Source organism: Octopus sinensis, linkage group LG28, assembly GCF_006345805.1.
Source record: "Octopus sinensis linkage group LG28, ASM634580v1, whole genome shotgun sequence".
In the NCBI taxonomy this organism is placed as follows: domain Eukaryota; kingdom Metazoa; phylum Mollusca; class Cephalopoda; order Octopoda; family Octopodidae; genus Octopus; species Octopus sinensis.
The window spans coordinates 11,841,432-11,861,431 of record NC_043024.1 but is presented as its reverse complement, the minus strand read 5'-3'; the positions used below and the strand labels follow the sequence as shown (position 1 = coordinate 11,861,431).

General features: G+C 39.9%; 1 protein-coding gene across 1 annotated transcript in view; it reads right to left on the bottom strand.

Annotated features, from left to right (window-relative positions):
* LOC115225738 (adhesion G protein-coupled receptor L2-like) overlaps positions 1 to 20,000 on the bottom strand; it is a 69,193-nt gene that overhangs the window by 14,013 nt on the left and 35,180 nt on the right. Inside the window, exons 13-21 of the mRNA XM_029796680.2 lie at positions 19,494 to 19,546; positions 18,902 to 19,056; positions 16,317 to 16,431; positions 14,068 to 14,237; positions 12,556 to 12,787; positions 9,309 to 9,474; positions 6,535 to 6,711; positions 4,014 to 4,142; positions 1,049 to 1,198 (exon numbers count right to left, since the gene is read on the bottom strand). Coding sequence (XP_029652540.1) covers positions 1,049 to 1,198; positions 4,014 to 4,142; positions 6,535 to 6,711; positions 9,309 to 9,474; positions 12,556 to 12,787; positions 14,068 to 14,237; positions 16,317 to 16,431; positions 18,902 to 19,056; positions 19,494 to 19,546 — 1,347 coding nt within the window. The remainder of the gene's footprint in view (positions 1 to 1,048; positions 1,199 to 4,013; positions 4,143 to 6,534; positions 6,712 to 9,308; positions 9,475 to 12,555; positions 12,788 to 14,067; positions 14,238 to 16,316; positions 16,432 to 18,901; positions 19,057 to 19,493; positions 19,547 to 20,000) is intronic.

Genomic DNA, 20,000 nt, shown 5'->3' with positions numbered 1-20,000 from the left:
GCCACTGCCTGGTACTGCATCAGGGCATATTATTATTATTATTATTATTATTATTATTATTATTATTATTATTATTATTATTATTATTATTATTATTATTATATATAGTAGAAATGTGTTACAAAAAGAAAATATGAAATACACGTGGAAATGTAAGGGTAAAATATGAAAAATCAACGAAAATGCATATTGCAAATAGAAAAAGGCTATTTATGACAGGTAACGACACATAAATACATTTAGAATGACTGAGGTAGTAATACGAGTCATTGAAGTCATTATTATGAGATGATTATAAGATGATAATAAAGTAAGAGTACAAAGCGAACCATGGTTTACACAAATCTATTCATCGTTTGAAAAACACCACCTAATATATATATATACTCTTTACTCTTTTACGTGTTTCAGTCATTTGACTGCGGCCACGCTGGAGCACCACCTTTAGTCGTGCAAATCAACCCCGGGACTTATTCTTTGTAAGCCCAGTACTTATTCTATCAGTCTCTTTTGCTGAACCGGTAAGTGACGGGGACGTAAACACACCAGCAACGGTTGTCAAGCAATGCTAGGGGGACAAACACAGACATACAAACACACACACATACACACACACACACATATATATATATATATATATATACGACAGGCTTCTTTCAGTTTCCGTCTACCAAATCCACTCACAAGGCATTGGTCGGCCCGGGGCTATAGCAGAAGACACTTACCCAAGATGCCACGCAGTGGGACTGAACCCGGAACCATGTGGTTGGTTAGCAAGCTACTTACCACACAGCCACTCCTGCGCCTATATATAATATATATATATATATAAAGTGGGGATAAATTTTACCTCTTGGCATTAATCCTACCTCAGTCGCATATATATATGTATGTATATATATACATATATATATATATATATATGTGTGTGTGTGTGTGTGTGTGTGTGTGTGTGTGTGTGTGTAGTATACAACTCTTTAAAATTGTTAATGCACAGACAGAACTGTCAAATCACAGGTAATTAATAAGTTCTAATAATTTCACCAACCATTAGTAAAGCAAAATTTGTAAGATGGTTACAAGAACACAATACTCTCTTTCCAGGATCATCGTAGGATATATTGCAGCCTGCTGTTGACCATTGGGGATTCCTTCCAGGGGCTTCATCCCAATAAACACACCGTGCGTTATAGGTATTCTGGAAAAAAAAAATTATTTTGGTAATTTAATCAGAATACTTTGTAATCGCTGCGTCGAGTCAAACATTTACTCTTTTACCTGTTTCAGTCATTTGACTGTGGCCATTCTGGAGCACCACCTTTAGTCGGGCAAATCGACCCCCAGGACTTATTCTTTGTAAGCCTAGTACTTATTCTATCGGTCTCTTTTGCCGAACCGCTAATTTACGGGAACGTAAACACACCAGCATCGGTTGTCAAGCGATAGAGGGGACAAACAAGGACAGACAAACAGATTAAGTCGATTATATCGACCCCAGTGCGTAAATGGTACTTAATTTATCGACTCCGGAAGGATGAAAGGCAAAGTCGACCTCGGCGGAATTTGAACTCAGAACGTAACGGCAGACGAAATACGGCTACGCATTTCGCCCGGCGTGCTAACGATTCTGCCAGATCGCCGCCTTAGGTTGTACATCTTTATATATAAAAGTGAGGTTGTGTGCTGTCTGTCTCCTACGATTTAGATTCCTAACTACTCCCACATTTTGCGGTGCAGTTTAACCAAAACCGGGTATCTTATAGTCGTGATTCATATCGAGCCCTTCTGGGTATTAGCGCGCGTCTACGATGAGTCTACGATTTAAAAAAAAATTACCATCAATTTTTCCCATTTTTAATGCATTTTTGGCATATATAAGGGAAGTAACTCTCTAAAAATTTATTATTAAATCTCAGAACGTAAAAAGCTACAGTAACAACCCCCCCTAGTGGTTAGCCATATTGAGATGGCTATTATACTTTACATCTCTAAAAATGCTTATATAGTTATTTCCAGTCCAAACCCGAGCAACGCCGGGCTATACTGCTAGTTATTAATAATGCGTAAAAAAATTTATTAATTTTATTTTGTCTTTGTTCGGTTTTATTTCTTATTTGCTTTTATCTAGAAATCAAAGAAAATCACTACTAGTCCCTTCAAACTTTCATTTCCTGACCTGGACATCAATGTTTATAAACTGACCCCTTTTCCATTACATTTCAGACTGACTCAGTGCTGAGTTGCTGAAGCAGAAATATCGTTATAGCAAATATTCTGCTCAATACAACAGATTTGTTTATCAGTTGATTGACCTTAACCACTTAAGCATGTCCCTTAGTGGCTGACAATACGTTTCAGCAAATATTCTGCGCAATACCACAGATGCTTGTTGTCTTTGGTCATTAAGTGTTATTTCCTATTTACTTCTATCTAGAAATCAAAGGAAACGACTGCGATTCCCTTCACATTTTGCTTTTGTCATCTGGACATCAATGTTTCCAAACTGACCCATTTTCCATTACATTTCAGACCGACTCAGTGCTGAGTTGCTGAAGCAGAAATATCGTTATAGCAAATATTCTGCTCAATAGCACAGATTTACTTGTCAGATGCTTAACCTCAACCGCTTGAGCATGTTCCTTAGTGGATGACAATACATTATAGCAAATATTCTGCTCAATACAACAGATTTACTTGTCTTTGGTCAATAAGTGTTATTTCTTATGGATGGATGGAAGCACTCTGTCGGTTACGACGATGAGGGTTCCGCTTGATCCGATCAACGGAACAACCTTCTCGTGAAATTAACGTGTAAGTGGCTGAGCACTCCACAGACACGCGTACCCTTAACGTAGTTCTCGGGGATATTCAGCGTGACACAGAGAGTGACAAGGCCGGCCCTTTGAAATACAGGTACAACAGAAACAGGAAGTAAGAGTGAGAGAAAGTTGTGGTGAAAGAGTACAGCAGCGATCACCACCATCCCCTGTCGGAGCCTCGTGGAGCTTTAGGTGTTTTCGCTCAATAAACACTCACAACGCCCGGTCTGGGAGTCGAAACCGCGATCCTACGACCGCGAGTCCGCTGCCCTAACCACTGGGCCATTGCGCCTCCACGTTATTTCTTAATTACTTCTATCAAGAAATCAAAGGAAATGACTGCTATTCCCTTCACATTTTGCTTTTTGTCAGTTGGACATCAATTTTTTTGAAACTGACCAATTTTCCATTACATTTCCCATAGATTCAACTCTGAGTTGCTGAAGCAGAAATATCGTTATAACAAATATTCTGCTCAATACCACAGGCTCACTTATGAGCTGCTTGACCTCAACCACTTGAGCGTATCCCTTAATGGCTGACAATATGTGCTCTCTGATCATGACCACGAGTAGTGAGGGAGCATCATAGCCATAAGTTGAAAGGGATTCTTTGGAGTTTGAATAAATATCATAAGAAAAGCAAAGTTTTAAAGAAATTTTAACCATTTTTCATGACTTTCTAGGGGTCAGCACACAGGAAATAACAGTTGCTCTCCAAGGACAAAAATCCTGTTACACAGTGTCATTAACAACAGCAACAGAAATAATAAATACGCAGGAGTGGCTGTGTGGTAGGTAGCTTGCTAACCAACCACATGGTTCCGGGTTCAGTCCCACTGCGTGGCATCTTGGGCAAGTGTCTTCTGCTATAGCCCCGGGCCGACCAATGCCTTGTGAGTGGATTTGGTAGACGGAAACTGAAAGAAGCCTGTCGTATATATGTATATATATATATGTGTGTATGTTTGTGTGTCTGTGTTTGTCCCCCTAGCATCGCTTGACAACCGATGCTGGTGTGCTTACGTCCCCGTCACTTAGCGGTTCGGCAAAAAAGAGACCGATAGAATAAGTACTGGGCTTACAAAGAATAAGTCCCGGGGTCGAGTTGCTCGATTAAAGGCGGTGATCCAGCATGGCCGCAGTCAAATGACTGAAACAAGTAAAAGAGAAAAGAGAGAGAGAGAGATATTACCTTATCTAATAATATGAATGATATGGTAACTGGTTCATCAAGGTCGGTTACTGAGATTTTAGGAATACTTGCAGAAATAATATGGCTGTTAATTTTCGTTTTTGGTTTGCTGGTAGAGCTTAATATTGCCTGCAAACAGAAGTCAATAAATGAGATTAATACAATGTTAAAGTATGGAACCAAACTTTAGTGTTGTTATTCTTAGACATTATTACAACATTATTATTACAATATTATCAGTAAAACTTAATGCAATTGTTGTGGAGGGATTCTAACCACCCCAAAGTGACTAAAAGTGGACTCACACATCGCTATGAAATAAATTTCTGTGAGCAATTGGGCAAGCCGTTCACTGTGAGCCGTTAGCAGTGAGTGTTTGACTTCATGTAATAGTGGAAGCACTCCGTCAGTTACGACGATGAGGGTTCCGGTTGATCCGAATCAACGGAACAGCCTACTCGTGAAATTAACGTGTAAGTGGCTGAGCACTCCACAGACACGTGTACCCTTAACGTAGTTCTCGGGGATATTCAGCGTGACACAGAGAGTGACAAGGCCGGCCCTTTGAAATACAGGTACAACAGAAACAGGAAGTAAGAGTGAGAGAAAGTTGTGGTGAAAGAGTACAGCAGGGATCACCACCATCCCCTGCCGGAGCCTCGTGGAGCTTTAGGTGTTTTCGCTCAATAAACACTCACAACGCCCGGTCTGGGAATCGAAACCGCAATCCTATGACCGCGAGTCCGCTTCCCTAACCACTGGGCCATTGCGCCTCCACTCATGTAATAGTAATCGTATTGCGTCGTGTGATTACTTTCTCTCTTCCTTGCTTCGTTAAATTATTTATCCAGCACCAGGATATAAAAACAATGATATATAAGGTGGTATCAAAAAGGTTCTCATACTAGTTATATTAATAAAAAGTAACTTATTTACCTGAGGCTTCACGTTATCTCCTTTCAAATAGTCACCTTGCACTTACTCTTTTACTCTTTTACTCTTTTACTTGTTTCAGTCATTTGACTGCGGCCATGCTGGAGCACCGCCTTCAGTCGAGCAACTCGACCCCGGGACTTATTCTTTTTGTAAGCCCAGTACTTATTCTATCGGTCTCTTTTTGCCGAACCGCTAAGTGGCGTGGACGTAAACACACCAGCATCGGTTGTCAAGCAATGCTAGGGGAACAAACACAAACACACCAAACACACATACATACATATATTATATATACATATATACGACAGGCTTCTTTCAGTTTCCGTCTACCAAATCCACTCACAAGGCATTGGTCGGCCCGGGGCTATAGCAGAAGACACTTGCCCAAGGTGCCACGCAGTGGGACTGAACCCGGAACCATGTGGTTGGTTAGCAGGCTACTTTGGTCGGCCCGAGGCTATAGTAGAAGACACTTGCCCAAGGTGCCACGCAGTGGGACTGAACCCGGAATAATGTGGTTGGTAGACAAGCTACTTACCACACAGCCACGCCTGCGCCTATAATTGTATACACATTATAAATATATTATACACATTGATGTGTTAACCGTTTGCAGTCTTGTGTATCGCATGTGATACACTAGACATATTTCCTCGATGTCCATGCATCGTATGTGATAAATATTTACGATTCTTTTAAATCTCCATTATAACTTGGGACATATGAAAGGAAAGTTTTATATTATTTAGGATTTATGAAACAAGAGCTAGCTAATAGTCTAAAAGTAGCAAGGACAAACTATTGAAATTCTTTGGAATGGCATAGAATTAATCTAATGCTTTTCAAATGCATATATTAATTAAATTAAAACACGGCCAGAAATCAGTGAACGCTTTGTTTAGTTACATATTGGAACGAAGATTCTAAATTATTAGCTCAGAATGAGGAGTCTCCATATCTGAGGGGTCAAATCAAGCCGAAACGCCGGTGTCTGATGATTCATTTATAATTATTTCTGAATGAGATGTTTTTAACATGCCAAATTCTTTAAAAAATGTTTTCCTAAGACAAAATTTTATAAGCACAGATCAGAATTTTTAAAATACCTATTTCTTTATTACCCACAAGGGGCTAAACACAGAGCGGACAAACAAGGACAGACATAGGTATTAAGTCGATTACATCGACCCCAGTGCGTAACTGGTATTTAATTTATCGACCCCGAAAGGATGAAAGGCAAAGTCGACCTCGGCGGAATTTGAACTCAGAACGTAGCGACAGACGAAATACCTATTTCTTTACTACCAACAAGGGGCTAAACACAGAGAGGACAAACAAGGACAGACATAGGTATTAAGTCGATTACATCGACCCCAGTGCGTAACTGGTACTTAATTTATCGACCCCGAAAGGATGAAAGGCAAAGTCGACCTCGGCGGAATTTGAACTCACAACGTAACGCAGACGAAATACCGCTAAGCATTTCGCCCGGTGTGCTAACGTTTCTGCCAGCTCGCCGCCTTTTTTAAAATACCGTATCAATGAATTCACGTATTCTCTAGTCAGGTGGAAGAAGAAAATTTACGTTTTTGTTCCGTAGCCTGTATAGCATATCATCTCGCATAGAAGAAAATACAATCCTTGAAGCGTTTAGTCGTTCTTTCGTGCTCAGTTGGTTTTTTAAAATACTCTTTGGTAACGAAATGTAGTTAAACTTTTTGATGTCTTGTTCGTGTTGACCCGGGTGTGAGGAGTTGAGTACCTGGGGGAAGAAAGCGAAAGGAAAAAATGCAATTCAGAGACACAAAATACTACTACTACTACGACTACTACAATTACCACAACTACAACAACAGCAACAAAACAACAACTACTACTACTACTGCTACTACTACTACTACTACTAATAATAATAATAATGCTACTACTACTACTACTACAACAACAACTACTACTACTACTACAACTACTACTACTATTATTACTACTACTACAACTGCTACTACTACTACTACAACTACTGTTGCTGCTGCTACTACTACAAATACTACTACTACTACTACTACTAATACTAATACTAATACTACAGCTACAACTACTACCACTAGTACAGCAACTACTACTACTACTTCTACTACAACTACTACTACTACTACTACAACAACTACTACTACTTCTACTACAACTACTACTACTACTACTACAACTACAACTACTACTACTACTACTACTACTACTACTGTTGTGGAAATTCTACGTCCTTGCGACTACTACTTTACTACAATCATAACCCAACCCCACCAGCACATAGGCAAACAGCCAATAGGGATTTCTATGTTGGGCAACTAATTATTAATGAATTCGGTAGAAGGCGGCGAACTGGCAGAATGGTTAGCGGTATTTCGCCTATCGCTATGTTCTGAGTTCAAATTCCGTCGGGGTCAACTTTGCCTGTCATCCTTTCGGGGTCGATTAAATAATGTACCAGTTACGCACTGGGGTCGATATAATTGACTTAATCCGTTTGTCTGTCCTTGTTTGTCCCTTCGGTGTTTAGCCCCTTGTGGGTAGTAAAGAAATAGGTATTTCGCCTATCGCTATGTTCTGACTTCAAGTTCCGCCGAGGTCGACTATGCCTGTCATCCTTTCGGGGTCGATAAAATAAGTACCAGTTACGCACTGGGGTCGATGTAATCGTCTCATCTCTACCTCCTCCAAGCTGCCCTTGTGGCAAAAATTTGAAATAATTAATGGATTCTGTAGTTTTTCTGCTTCCTGACTCAACATTGTTATTCTCGAGTATATGTGTGTGTATGCGTGTACGAGTATGTGTGTTTGTGTGTGTGTGTGTGTATGCAGACGTGCGCGTGCGCATCCAGATACTGATGCGCACACCCGCATCACTATACACATGCACGCAAAACTATATGAGCGCGTCTACACACCCACATATAGAACTATATATTTGCACATGCCACCCTCTTCAGTTCCCCACCTCAACGACCTGACCGATTTCTAGTTGACACGTGGTCTATTTCCTGTCATCCACGTGTCAATTTCCTGTTCGCCACGCGGTATTTTCTAACTAACTATTACCCTTATACCAACAGCAAACCATGACACCGCGTGACCTTCCTCGACCAATGGCAGCCCACCTTACGGTAATAACAATCAACTTCTGCCATCCAAATTCAAAATGACTGACGACTAGCATCACGCTTGAAACTCTGAGTACCAACGAATTTGAATCAAACTGTTTTGATCCAAACATGTAACTCCCAATAAATTGGTTGAGTGCCCTTCTTTGTTGTCCCCTCACTCGTGTATATATATATATATAATATATAATATATATATATATATATATGTTATTATGTATGTATGGATGTATGTCTGTATGTATGTATGTGTATATAATATTATTATATATATATAGATAGATAGATAGATATGTAAATAATATATATATAATATATTTATATATATATATATATTTAATATATATATAATATATGTATCATGTACATATATTACATATATATTTATACATATACATATACATATATATACACAAAGCATATATATATATACATAAACATATATGTATACATATACATATATTCATAAATATGTATATATATATTTATATATATAACATGTATATGTATGTTATATATATATATATATGTATATATATATGTATATACATATATATATATCTACATACATACATACATATATATATATATATATATATATATATATATAATCAATATGGGTGGCAAAAATTTCGTAAAATTTATTTGCCACCAGCGGCCTGAAGTAGTGGGAAAAAATAAATAGTCATAGACCATTTATAAGTTCAACATCACAATCAAGGAATGGCCATAATAGGCCATTCACCCACTAGAAATAACAGCCAAAGCTTCAACCGCAAAATAACATTATTCCGCAAAACCAGGAGACAAATTAGTAAATGTTTTTTTTAATTTTCTCCTGGTTTGCGGAATAATGTTATTTTGCGGTTGAAGCTTTGGCTGTTATTCTAGTGGGTGAATGGCCTCCTGATGGCCATTCCTTGATTGTGTATATATATATATATATATTATATATATATATAGTATATATATATATATATTATATATATATATATATATATATATATATATATATATATATATATATATAGTAGAAATATGTTACAAAAAGAAAATATAAAATACACGTGGAAATGTAAGGGGAAAATAAAAAAAATCAACGAAAATGCACATTGTAAATAAAAAAAGAAAAGGATTTTTATGAAAGGTAACGACAGATGTATGCATTTAATAGGAGAGTAATGTTGAAAAAGTACTTTACCGTAGTATTTGCTTCATGATTTCCATATAAAATTGTAGAGGTAACACCATTGAAAGTGTCCTTGTCCACTTTGATAACACCAAAACCAAAATTGGGATACGAAACTGTGACATGTTGTTCTTTCAGTGGAATCAATTCCGGGATTGCTTCAATAACTTTCAAAATTCTGTAAGAAAATCAAGAAAACAACTTGTAATTGATACAATAGAAATACAAAATGGCTGACGGTTAGTAAGGAGAGACACAAATAAGAAAGAAGAAAACAAAGGACCACTGATGCGGTCACAGTAGTGTGACGAAAGAACTCTAGCCGAAATAAGATTAAGATTAATGTAAAAAATAAATAACACTGAAGCAAAGTAACACCAAATATATAGTGCGTGTGTTTTTATTGGCTAAACTGGCAAAATGACCATTCCGAAATATAACAATATCTGTTTCAACACACGACTTCACATAAAAAATCTTGCACAACAAATATTTAAACGTACTAACTTGTAATTGAGATGGTTTCAAATACGTAATTAACTATATACTAAATGGATGTCTTAAAAAACTATTCCGCACATACAATAACAGCCGTACCAACACTCCGACATACCCCCATCATCAGCTGCCCCACGGATATCACTGTGGTTTCGACACCTGGACAGTACCGTTCAATCGGGCGGTGTCAACAGTACTGAAATAAGTGTTGTTTGGGAACAAATATACCTTAGATATCACCACATTCATTCAATCTTAATTCTAGGGAGGATTAAACGCTAATATTATTAACTAAACTGCGACAAAGAAGCACATTTACCCTATGTACAAAAACAGTATCGGTAAACTAATTGAGCAGGTAAACCTATAACTAACTCCTACATTAACTAAATAGCAACCTAGCCCTTTGAAGTCTACGCACATATTCCCACCAGTTTTCCATAGTTATTAATATAAAAGTGAACTATAGGCGCAGGAGTGGCTGTGTGGTAAGTAGCTTGTTTACCAGCCACATGGTTCCGGGTTCAGTCCCACTGCGTGGCATCTTGGGCAAGTGTCCTTCTACTATAGCCTCGGGCCGACCAAAGCCTTGTGGGTGGATTTGGTAGACGGAAAATGAAAGAAAAGAAGCCTGTCGTATATATATATAAATATAATATGATGTGTGTGTTGTTGTCCGTGTATGTTGGTGTGTCTGTGTTAGTCCCCCTAGCATTGCTTGACAACCGATGCTGGTGTGTTTATGTCCCTGTCAATTAGCGGTTCGGCAAAAGGGACCGATGGAACAAGTACTAAGCTCACAAAGAATAAGTCCCGGGGTCGAGTTGCTCGACTAAAGGCGGTGCTCCAGCATGGCCGCAGTCAAGTGACTGAAACAAGTAAAAGAGAGCAAAAAGAGAGAGAGAGAGAGAGAGTATATTGATCAACAAATCTTTGTATGCTACTATTGCTAATGTTGCTCGGACACGTCTGCGGTCGGTTACTGCTTTGGTTGATGCAACTGCTTTTTAAATGTGTTTGAGATGATTCTTCTCTTTTTATAGTATTATTGAGTGAGTAGGAGTGGGGAGAGATATAGGATAGTAGTGGAGGCGCAATGGCCCAGTGGTTACGGCAGCGGGCTCGCGGTCGTAGGATCGCGGTTTCGATTCCCAGACCGGGCGTTGTGAGTGTTTATTGAGCGAAAACACCTAAAAAGCTCCACGAGGCTCCTGCAGGGGATGGTGGTGATCCCTGCTGTACTCTTTCACCACAACTTTCTCTCACTCTTTCTTCTGTTGGCCTGCTTGCTTAGCCAGCATGGTGGCATCATTTGAAGGCTAAAACAATGCAAAGTGCATTGTGACCAGCGATGTATAACAACATCTGATAGCTGGTCGGTCACGGTGATCACGGTGATCACGGTGATTATATATATATATATATACTATATATATTATATATATAGATTATATATATATATATATACTATATAGTATATATATATATATATATATATATATATAATATATATATATATATATATTATATATAATTATATATATATATAATATATATATATAATATATATATATATATATATATATATATATTATATTGCATGTATGTGGAGGCGCAATGGCCCAGTGGTTAGGGCAGCGGACTCGTGGTCATAGGATCGCGGTTTCAATTCCCAGACCGGGCGTTGTGAGTGTTTATGAGCGAAAAAACACCTAAGCTCCACGAGGCTCGGCAGGGGATGGTGGTGATCCCTGCAGTTCTCTTTCACCACAACTTTCTCTCACTCTTACTTCCTGTTCTGTTGTACCTGTATTTCAAAGGGCCGGCCTTGTCACTCTCTGTGTCACATGAATCCCCGAGAACTACGTTAAGGGTACACGTGTCTGTGGAGTGCTCAGCCACTTACACGTTAATTTCACGAGCAGGCTGTTCCGTTGTTGATTCGGATCAACCGGAACCCTTGTCGTCGTAACCGACGGAGTGCTGCCATAGGATAGTAAAAGACAATGATGATGACGATGATAATAAATCCAGACAATTTTTTGAAAAATAACTTTTATCAAGACCCACTCAGAGTAGCCACATGGTTTTACCATTTTTAAAGGCCAAGAATCAACTCATCACCTTCTATTGAAAGAACTGGCCAGCTGTAAAGATGTAAACAAATTTTTTTTTCTTTCTTCCTTCTTTCTTTCCTTCTCTTTTCCATTGACACTCCTTTCAGATACACAGACACACACACAAATACATACACACACACACACTATCTCTCACTTTCTCCCCCTTCCTCACCCTCTTTTACTATCCTATATCTCTCCCCACCCCTACACACTCAATAATACTATAAAAAGAGAGGAATCATCTCAAACACATTCAAATCTGAAGAGTCTACTAGAGTAGATGCAAGCGCTAATATATGATTTATAAAAGGCATGTGACATATTAATGAAAATCTGTAAATATGAAACCATCCAGATTTCTCAGTACCTTATTTCTTCTAAAACACACACACACACACACACACATATATATATATATATTTAATCGACACCGAAAGGATGAAAGGCAAAGTCGACCTCGACGGCATTTGAACTCAGAACGTAGCGGCAGACGAAAATACCGCTAAGCATTTCGTCCGGCGTGCTAACGTTTCTGCCAGCTCGCCGCCTTCATCCACTAATACTATTACCACCACCACCACAAACATTACTACTACTACTACTACTACTACTACTAGCAGCGAACTTAGTTTGACTTTTACCTGCTGGTAGATCCATTCGCTTGTTCTGCGTCAGCCCAAACGTCTTCTTTTGCGTTCATTAAATCGTTGACACACGAAGAAATATTGTCCAGTGTTGTAGCAGCGGGCACTTTTGGTACCAATGGCAACAGTTTCTCTAGAAGGCTTATACTCAAGCCTATCTCTTCTTTTTTGAAATGCTCCGATTTCCGCAAAACATTACTAAATCTTTTCACAACTTTCGGAATATTTCCTGCAACGGGAAAATTTTAAAATAAAATTTAAGGAAATTTACAATCACTTTGAAAAAAGAAATAATAAATGCGCCCTTTTAAAGCCTAGCCAGGCTCATGGGTCCGGTTTCCCCGTTTCAATGGCGTATGGGTTCCGCAGCTGGACGTGACGCCAGTCCATCACAGCGTTACTCACTTTTGCCAGCTGAGTGGACTGGAGCAACGTGAAATGAAGTGTTTTGCTCAAGAACACAACACGTCGCCTGGTCCAGGAATCGAAACCCCAATCTTACGATCATGGTACTGACACCCTAACCACTAAGCCACGTGCCTCCACAAATAAATGCGCCCTTTTAAAGCCTAGCCAGGCTCATGGGCCCGGTTTCCCGGTTTCTATGGCGTATGTGTTCCCCACCTGGACGGGACGCCAGTCCATCGCAGCGTTACTCACTTTTGCCAGCTGAGTGGACTGGAGCAACGTGAAATGAAGTGTTTTGCTCAAGAACACAACACGTCGCCTGGTCCAGGAATCGAAACCACAATCTTACGATCTGGATTGCCAGCTTGCTCGATGGCCCCTGCACCATTAGAATCTATATATGGGGGGCCCATGTTAGTATCTAAGGGGCACATCCCCTCCAGTTTGAGAAATTTTTTTCTTCACTCCTGGAAGAATGCATTAATTATTTCAGCCTGGCTGTGTTTGTAGACAGTTGAAAAGAATACTTTTAACAAAATAAAATTAAATGATAGCATATTAAATGCGGGTGGGGCCGCTTGTAGTTGCAGGTGGGCCCCCTTGTAGTTGCAGGTGGGTCCCCTTGTAGTTGTAGGTGGGTCCCCTTGTAGTTGCAGGTGGGCCCCCTTGTATTTGCAGGTGGGTCTCCTTGTAGTTGCAGGTGGGTCTCCTTGTAGATGCAGGTGGGCCTCCTTGTAGTTGCAGGTGGGTCTCCTTGTAGATGCAAGTGAGCCCCCTTGTAGGTGCAGGTGGGTCTCCTTGTAGATGCAGGTGGGCCCCCTTGTAGTTGCAGGTGGGCCCCCTTGTAGTTGCGGCTGGGCCCCCTTGTAGTTGCAGGTGGGCCCCCTTGTATTTGCAGGTGGGTCTCCTTGTAGTTGCAGGTGATCCCCCTTGTAGTTGCAGGTAGGCCCCCTCGTAGTTGCAGGTGGACCCCCTTGTAGTTGCAGGTGGGCCCCCCTTGTAGTTGCAGGTGGGTCTCCTTGTAGTTCTATACTCATCCTCTCCCACCTCGACCTCCTCCTGCAACTATTACTACTACAGCTGTTACAAATGCTCACTCACGTTTATTAATATCTTGATTGTTCAGGTGTTCCAGTTTTTGAGTGATCTCCTTTGTATTGTTACATTGAGACATGTCTGGTGTTTGCCAGACGCCTGTAAATGGTGAACACTTTGGCGATGGCATATCTTGACTTGTTGGGGTTTGCAGGAGTGGCGTCGTCCTGGCAGGACTGAAAATAAATGTAAAATATTATCATTCATGCTTATTTATCCATCTCAGAGAAATACAAGTAAACAAAGACTTGGTCGAGAATTGAACTCTCAATCTTGCGAAACAGGATAAATTCTGTAATGTATTTCGTCACAAATTTATTACTTACTCCACCTCCCTCTTTTCAAAAACGATATCAAATATTTTCTAACAACAGATCAGATTTTAAAAAAAATATATTGCCTTTATTTATAACTAGTAGTATCACCCACTGTTGCTCGGGTTTGTTTCCACTCTTTAGACTTGGAATTTTTGAAAAGTAAAAAGTTTTGCATTATGTAGCTTGTTATTCTCTTTAAGTGAACATTTTTCTGGTTGAAATACACCGAAAAATGGCGACACAGCAGTCAAAAAATCGTAAAAAATAGGGATTTTCATAGAAAAAAAAAGCACCTTTTTGATTTGTTTGTTAAATAATTTTTGGTGTTAACATGGTCCGATTTGAATTTTTTCTTCTACGGAATGAAGAGCAAGCCTTCTTTTACCATACTCTCAATTTTAGTCAACTTGCGCCGCAGGGTCTCGGAGGAGATAGTATTAGTTGAAGGTTACCAAACCTGCTACACACAGACAACTTCAGCTTTATATATATAGATAACCCTAACCCAGACACCCAGACACTCGCAGAAAATGCATTGTTTCGGGTCTTTGTTATCGAAATAGAGACTTGAAACCTACTCTGGCCGTAACTATACTACGCCTTCTATAGGTGTGTAAATTTTCAGCTCGATCCTAACACGTCTAGTGCCATTGAATCCTTACCAAAGCCAAAGTGTGCAAGTTTTTTTTCCTCTTTTATAAGGGTAGATAAGTTTAAGGCGGCGTGCTGGCAGAGTGGTTAGCGTGCTGGACGAAATGCTTAGCGGTATTTCGTCTTCCGCTACGTTCTGAGTTCAAATTCCGCTCAGGTCGACTTTGCCTTTCATCCTTTCGGAGATTCGGAGTTGATAAATTAAGTACCAGTGTAAACACTGGGGTCGATGTAATCGACTTAATCCCCTGCCCCAAGCTGTCCTTGTGGCAAAAATTTGAAATCATTATTAATTATTATTCAGTCAGCAACCTGGTAGAATCCTGTGTGTAGAACATAAATCCACAAATGCTTTCTGAAAATTCCAAAAAACACAAAAAGTTACGAGGGATTATATGGGAAGCTTAAACCAAAATCCAACCAATAGCTACTTGATGTGATCTGAAGCGGTGGTCATTAATTCAACCAGCTTAATCTGATAAGGTGCCTAATCTTTATCTATAAAAGTGAAGTTGTGTGTGTGAGTGTCTGTCTACTCCAATTTAGATTCCTAACTACTCCCACATTTTGCGGTGCAGTTTAACCAAAAGCGGGTATCTTATAGTCGTGATTCATATCGAGCCCTTCTGAGTATTAGCGCGCGTCTACGATGAGTCTACGATTTTTAAAAAATTACCATCAATTTTCCCCATTTTTAATGCATTTTTGGCATATATAAGGGAAGTAACTCTCTAAAAATTTATTATTAAATCTCAGAACGTAAAAAGCTATAGTAACCCCCCCCCTTTGTAGTTAGCCATATTGAGATGGCTATTATACTTTACATCTCTAAAAATGCATATATAGTTATTTCCCTTACAAACCCAAGCAACACCGGGCGATACCGCTAGTCTTTATATATAAAACTGAAGTTGTGTGTGTGAGTGTCTGTCTACTCCGATTTAGATTCCTAACTACTCCCACATTTTGCGGTGCAGTTTAACCAAAAGCGGGTATCTTATAGTCGTGATTCATATCGAGCCCTTCTGTGTATCAGCGCGCGTCTACGATGAGTCTACGATTTTAAAAAAAATTACCATCATTTTTCCGCATTTTTAATCCATTTTTTCTCGGTTTATATAAGGGAAGTAACTCTCTAAAAATGCTTATGTAGTTATTTCCCTTACAAACCCGAGCAACGCCGGGGGATACTGCTAGTTAAATATAACATATGACATACTGTCGCAAAAAGACGACACTAAAAACTTCAAAATTTGAGAGAAAACAAGTGATACGATTCAAACGAACCAGATTCTTGTGGCGATATGCGCACGACATGGCAACGTTGCAGGAGTTCCTACTGCTGTTATCGGCCAATTGTAAGTTTCACCGTTATTTGATGTTGTGTCTTCATCGCAAAATGCTGAAAAAGAAGCAAAACGAATTCTTTTGCATGGATTTATATACTAAAAATGCATGTGTTTACAAACGACAATGAGCAAGTGTGTTTCAATCAGACTAGTTAAGGGAAGCACTCCATCGGTTACGACGACGAGGGTTCCGGTTGATCCGATCAACGGAACAGCCTGCTCGTGAAATTAACGTGTAAGTGGCTGAGCACTCCACAGACACGTGTACCCCTAACGTAGTTCTCGGGGATATTCAGCGTGACAAGAGAGTGACAAGGCCGGCCCTTTGAAATACAGGTACAACAGAACAGGAAGTAAGAGTGAGAGAAAGTTGTGGTGAAAGATACAGCAGGGATCACCACCATCCCTGCCGGAGCCTCGTGGAGCTTTAGGTGTTTTCGCTCAATAAACACTCACAACGCCCGGTCTGGGAATCGAAACCGCGATCCTACGACTGCAAGTCCGCTGCCCTAACCACTGGGCCATTGCGCCTCCACAATCAGACTAGTAGTAGTAAGGGCGCAGAGGAAAGGTGCCTGACTGAGCTGCGACAGATGAAAGACAAATGGTAGGGAAACAAGGCTGCAGAACTACAGCAGTTTGCAGACGAGGACAACTCGAAGAAATTCTTTGCCGGCCTGAAGGACATGTATGGCCCCAGGATGAATGCAATGGCACCTGTGTGCGCTGCCGATGGAACGCTGCTTACTGAGAAGAGCGGCATCATGCAGCGTTGGAGTGCCTCAGTCAGCCGCTAAACAGACCTACCCCGATCGACCAGCAGGCCATCCAAGACATGCCACAGTACCCAGTCCTGGGGTCGCTTGATGACCCCCACACCCACACCCCAAGAACTAGCAGAAATCCAGAAGGCCATCACGCAACTACATGTGGGGAAAGCACCTGGTCCTGACGGAATACACCCAGAGATCTTCAAAGAGGGAGGTGAAGCTGTTGCCATCAAGACGACTGAGCCGATACAGCAGTTCTGGGATGAAGGGTCAGTGCCGCAGGACTTCAAGGATGCCAACATCGTGCACCTTTACAAGAACAAGGGGGGAAGAGTGAAGTACTGGTGTCGACGTAATCAACGCATCTCCTACAAGGTCTTATTTAATTTCTGGAGTCAAGAATACACGTTAATAAAAGTAACAGGTGCTTGTTTCATCAACTCCAAATGGATGCAAGTCAGCGGAATTTGAATCCAGTATTTATTTAATCGACCCCGAAAGGATGAAAGGCAGAGTCGACCTCGGCGGAATTTGAACTCAGAACGTAGCAGCAGACGAAATACCTATTTCTTTTAATACCCACAAGGGGCTAAACACAGAGAGAACAAACAAGGACAGACAAACGGATTAAGTCGATTATATCGACCCCAGTGAGTAACTGGTACTTATTTAATCGACCCCGAAAAGATGAAAGGCAAAGTCGACCTTGATGGAATTTGAACTCAGAACGTAACGGCAGACGAAATACCTATTTCTTTTAATACCCACAAGGGGCTAAACACAGAGAGGACAAACAAGGACAGACAAACGGATAAAGTCGATTACATCGACCCCAGTGCGTAACTGGTACTTATTTAATCGACCCCGAAATGATGAAAGGCAGAGTCGACCTCGGCGGAATTTGAACTCAGAACGTAGCAGCAGACGAAATACCTATTTCTTTTAATACCCACAAGGGGCTAAACACAGAGAGAACAAACAAGGACAGACAAACGGATTAAGTCGATTATATCGACCCCAGTGCGTAACTGGTACTTATTTAATCGACCCCGAAAAGATGAAAGGCAGAGTCGACCTTGATGGAATTTGAACTCAGAACATAAGGGCAGACGAAATACCTATTTCTTTACTACCCACAAGGGGCTAAACACAGAGGACAAACAAGGACAGACAAACGGATTAAGTCGATTACATCTACCCCAGTGCGTGACTGGTACTTATTTAATTGACCCCGAAAAGATAAAAGGCAGAGTCGACCTTGATGGAATTTGAACTCAGAACGTAACGGCAGACGAAATACCTATTTCTTTTAATACCCGCAAGGGGCTAAACACAGAGAGGACAAACAAGGACAGACAAACGGATAAAGTCGATTACATCAAACCCAGTGCGTAACTGGTACTTATTTAATCGACCCCGAAAGGATGAAAGGCAGAGTCGACCTCGGCGGAATTTGAACTCAGAACGTAGCAGCAGACGAAATACCTATTTCTTTACTACACACAGAGAGGACAAACAAGGACAGACAAACGGATTAAGTCGATTACATCGACCCCAGTGCGTAACTGGTACTTATTTAATCGACCCCGAAAGGATGAAAGGCAGAGTCGACCTCGGCGGAATTTGAACTCAGAACGTAAGGGCAGACGAAACACTGCTAAGCATTTCATCCAGCGTGCTAACGATTCTGCCAGCTCGCTGCGTTAATGATGATTTTGAGTGCGATAAAAATTACAAGAACTTCACCACTTACTTTCACGAAGTAACATCATGCTATTTTTCGGAATTCCTCTGTCTTGAAATTCCTGTGAATTATTAAAGGCTTTCCATATCTTCGTCCAAACATCTTTAACATTGCTTTCTGACGAGGTGCAGTTTATAGTAAATATTTCTTTATCTTTAAGTAACCTGAAGTAGGATTTTCAAACAGAAATGAAATAATAATTATTATTATAGGCGCAGGAGTGGCTGTGGTAAGTAGCTTGTTTACCCACTACATGGTTCCGGGTTCAGTCCCAAGATGCAACGCAGTGGGACTGAACCCGGAACCATGTGGCTGGTAAACAAGCTACTTACCACACAGCCACTCCTGCACCTGTATATATACAAATTATAAAAATAATTTTAAAAAACATACAGTACAGTACTGTTTCTACTTCGCGGATTTTCACCTATCGCGGGTGTTACTGTACTTGAACATTTGATTGAAAATATGAATTTTGTATAGTTTGGGTCGAAAATGCAACATCATCAGTTATTGTAATATTATATGTATGCGTTAAATAGCACTGGAATACTTCGAGCAAAAACAGATTGGAATAACCGTGATAAAAGTTTATGCTTACCCACAATATTCGACTCTGAATATCCATAATAGTTTCGAAAGCTCTTTCTCCATCTGCAATGGAAGTATATGTATATATATATATATATATATATATATATATATTAAAATTACTAAGTCTCTATAAAAGAGATTATACGGCAGCGTTTACTGGAAATTAATAGTTATCGCCATATTAATATGGCATTCTTATAGATATAAGAATAATCGCTGCCGCTGGTCAGCTCCATGAGGCCACCGCCATCAAGATAGCTATCTGTATCCATTATAACCTTCGAACAAGGGAGGTCAGCCGCTTCACACTGCCAGTCCGACAGCTATAAGAATGCCATATTAATATGGCGATAACTATTAATTATATATATATATATATATATATTATATATATATATATATATATATATATAATATATATATATTTTTCTATGGACTTTCTATTGAACTTTTCTCAGTTTCTGAAGAAGACCATGTCCGAAACGTTAAACCATCTTTCTTTCCTTCCCTGAGC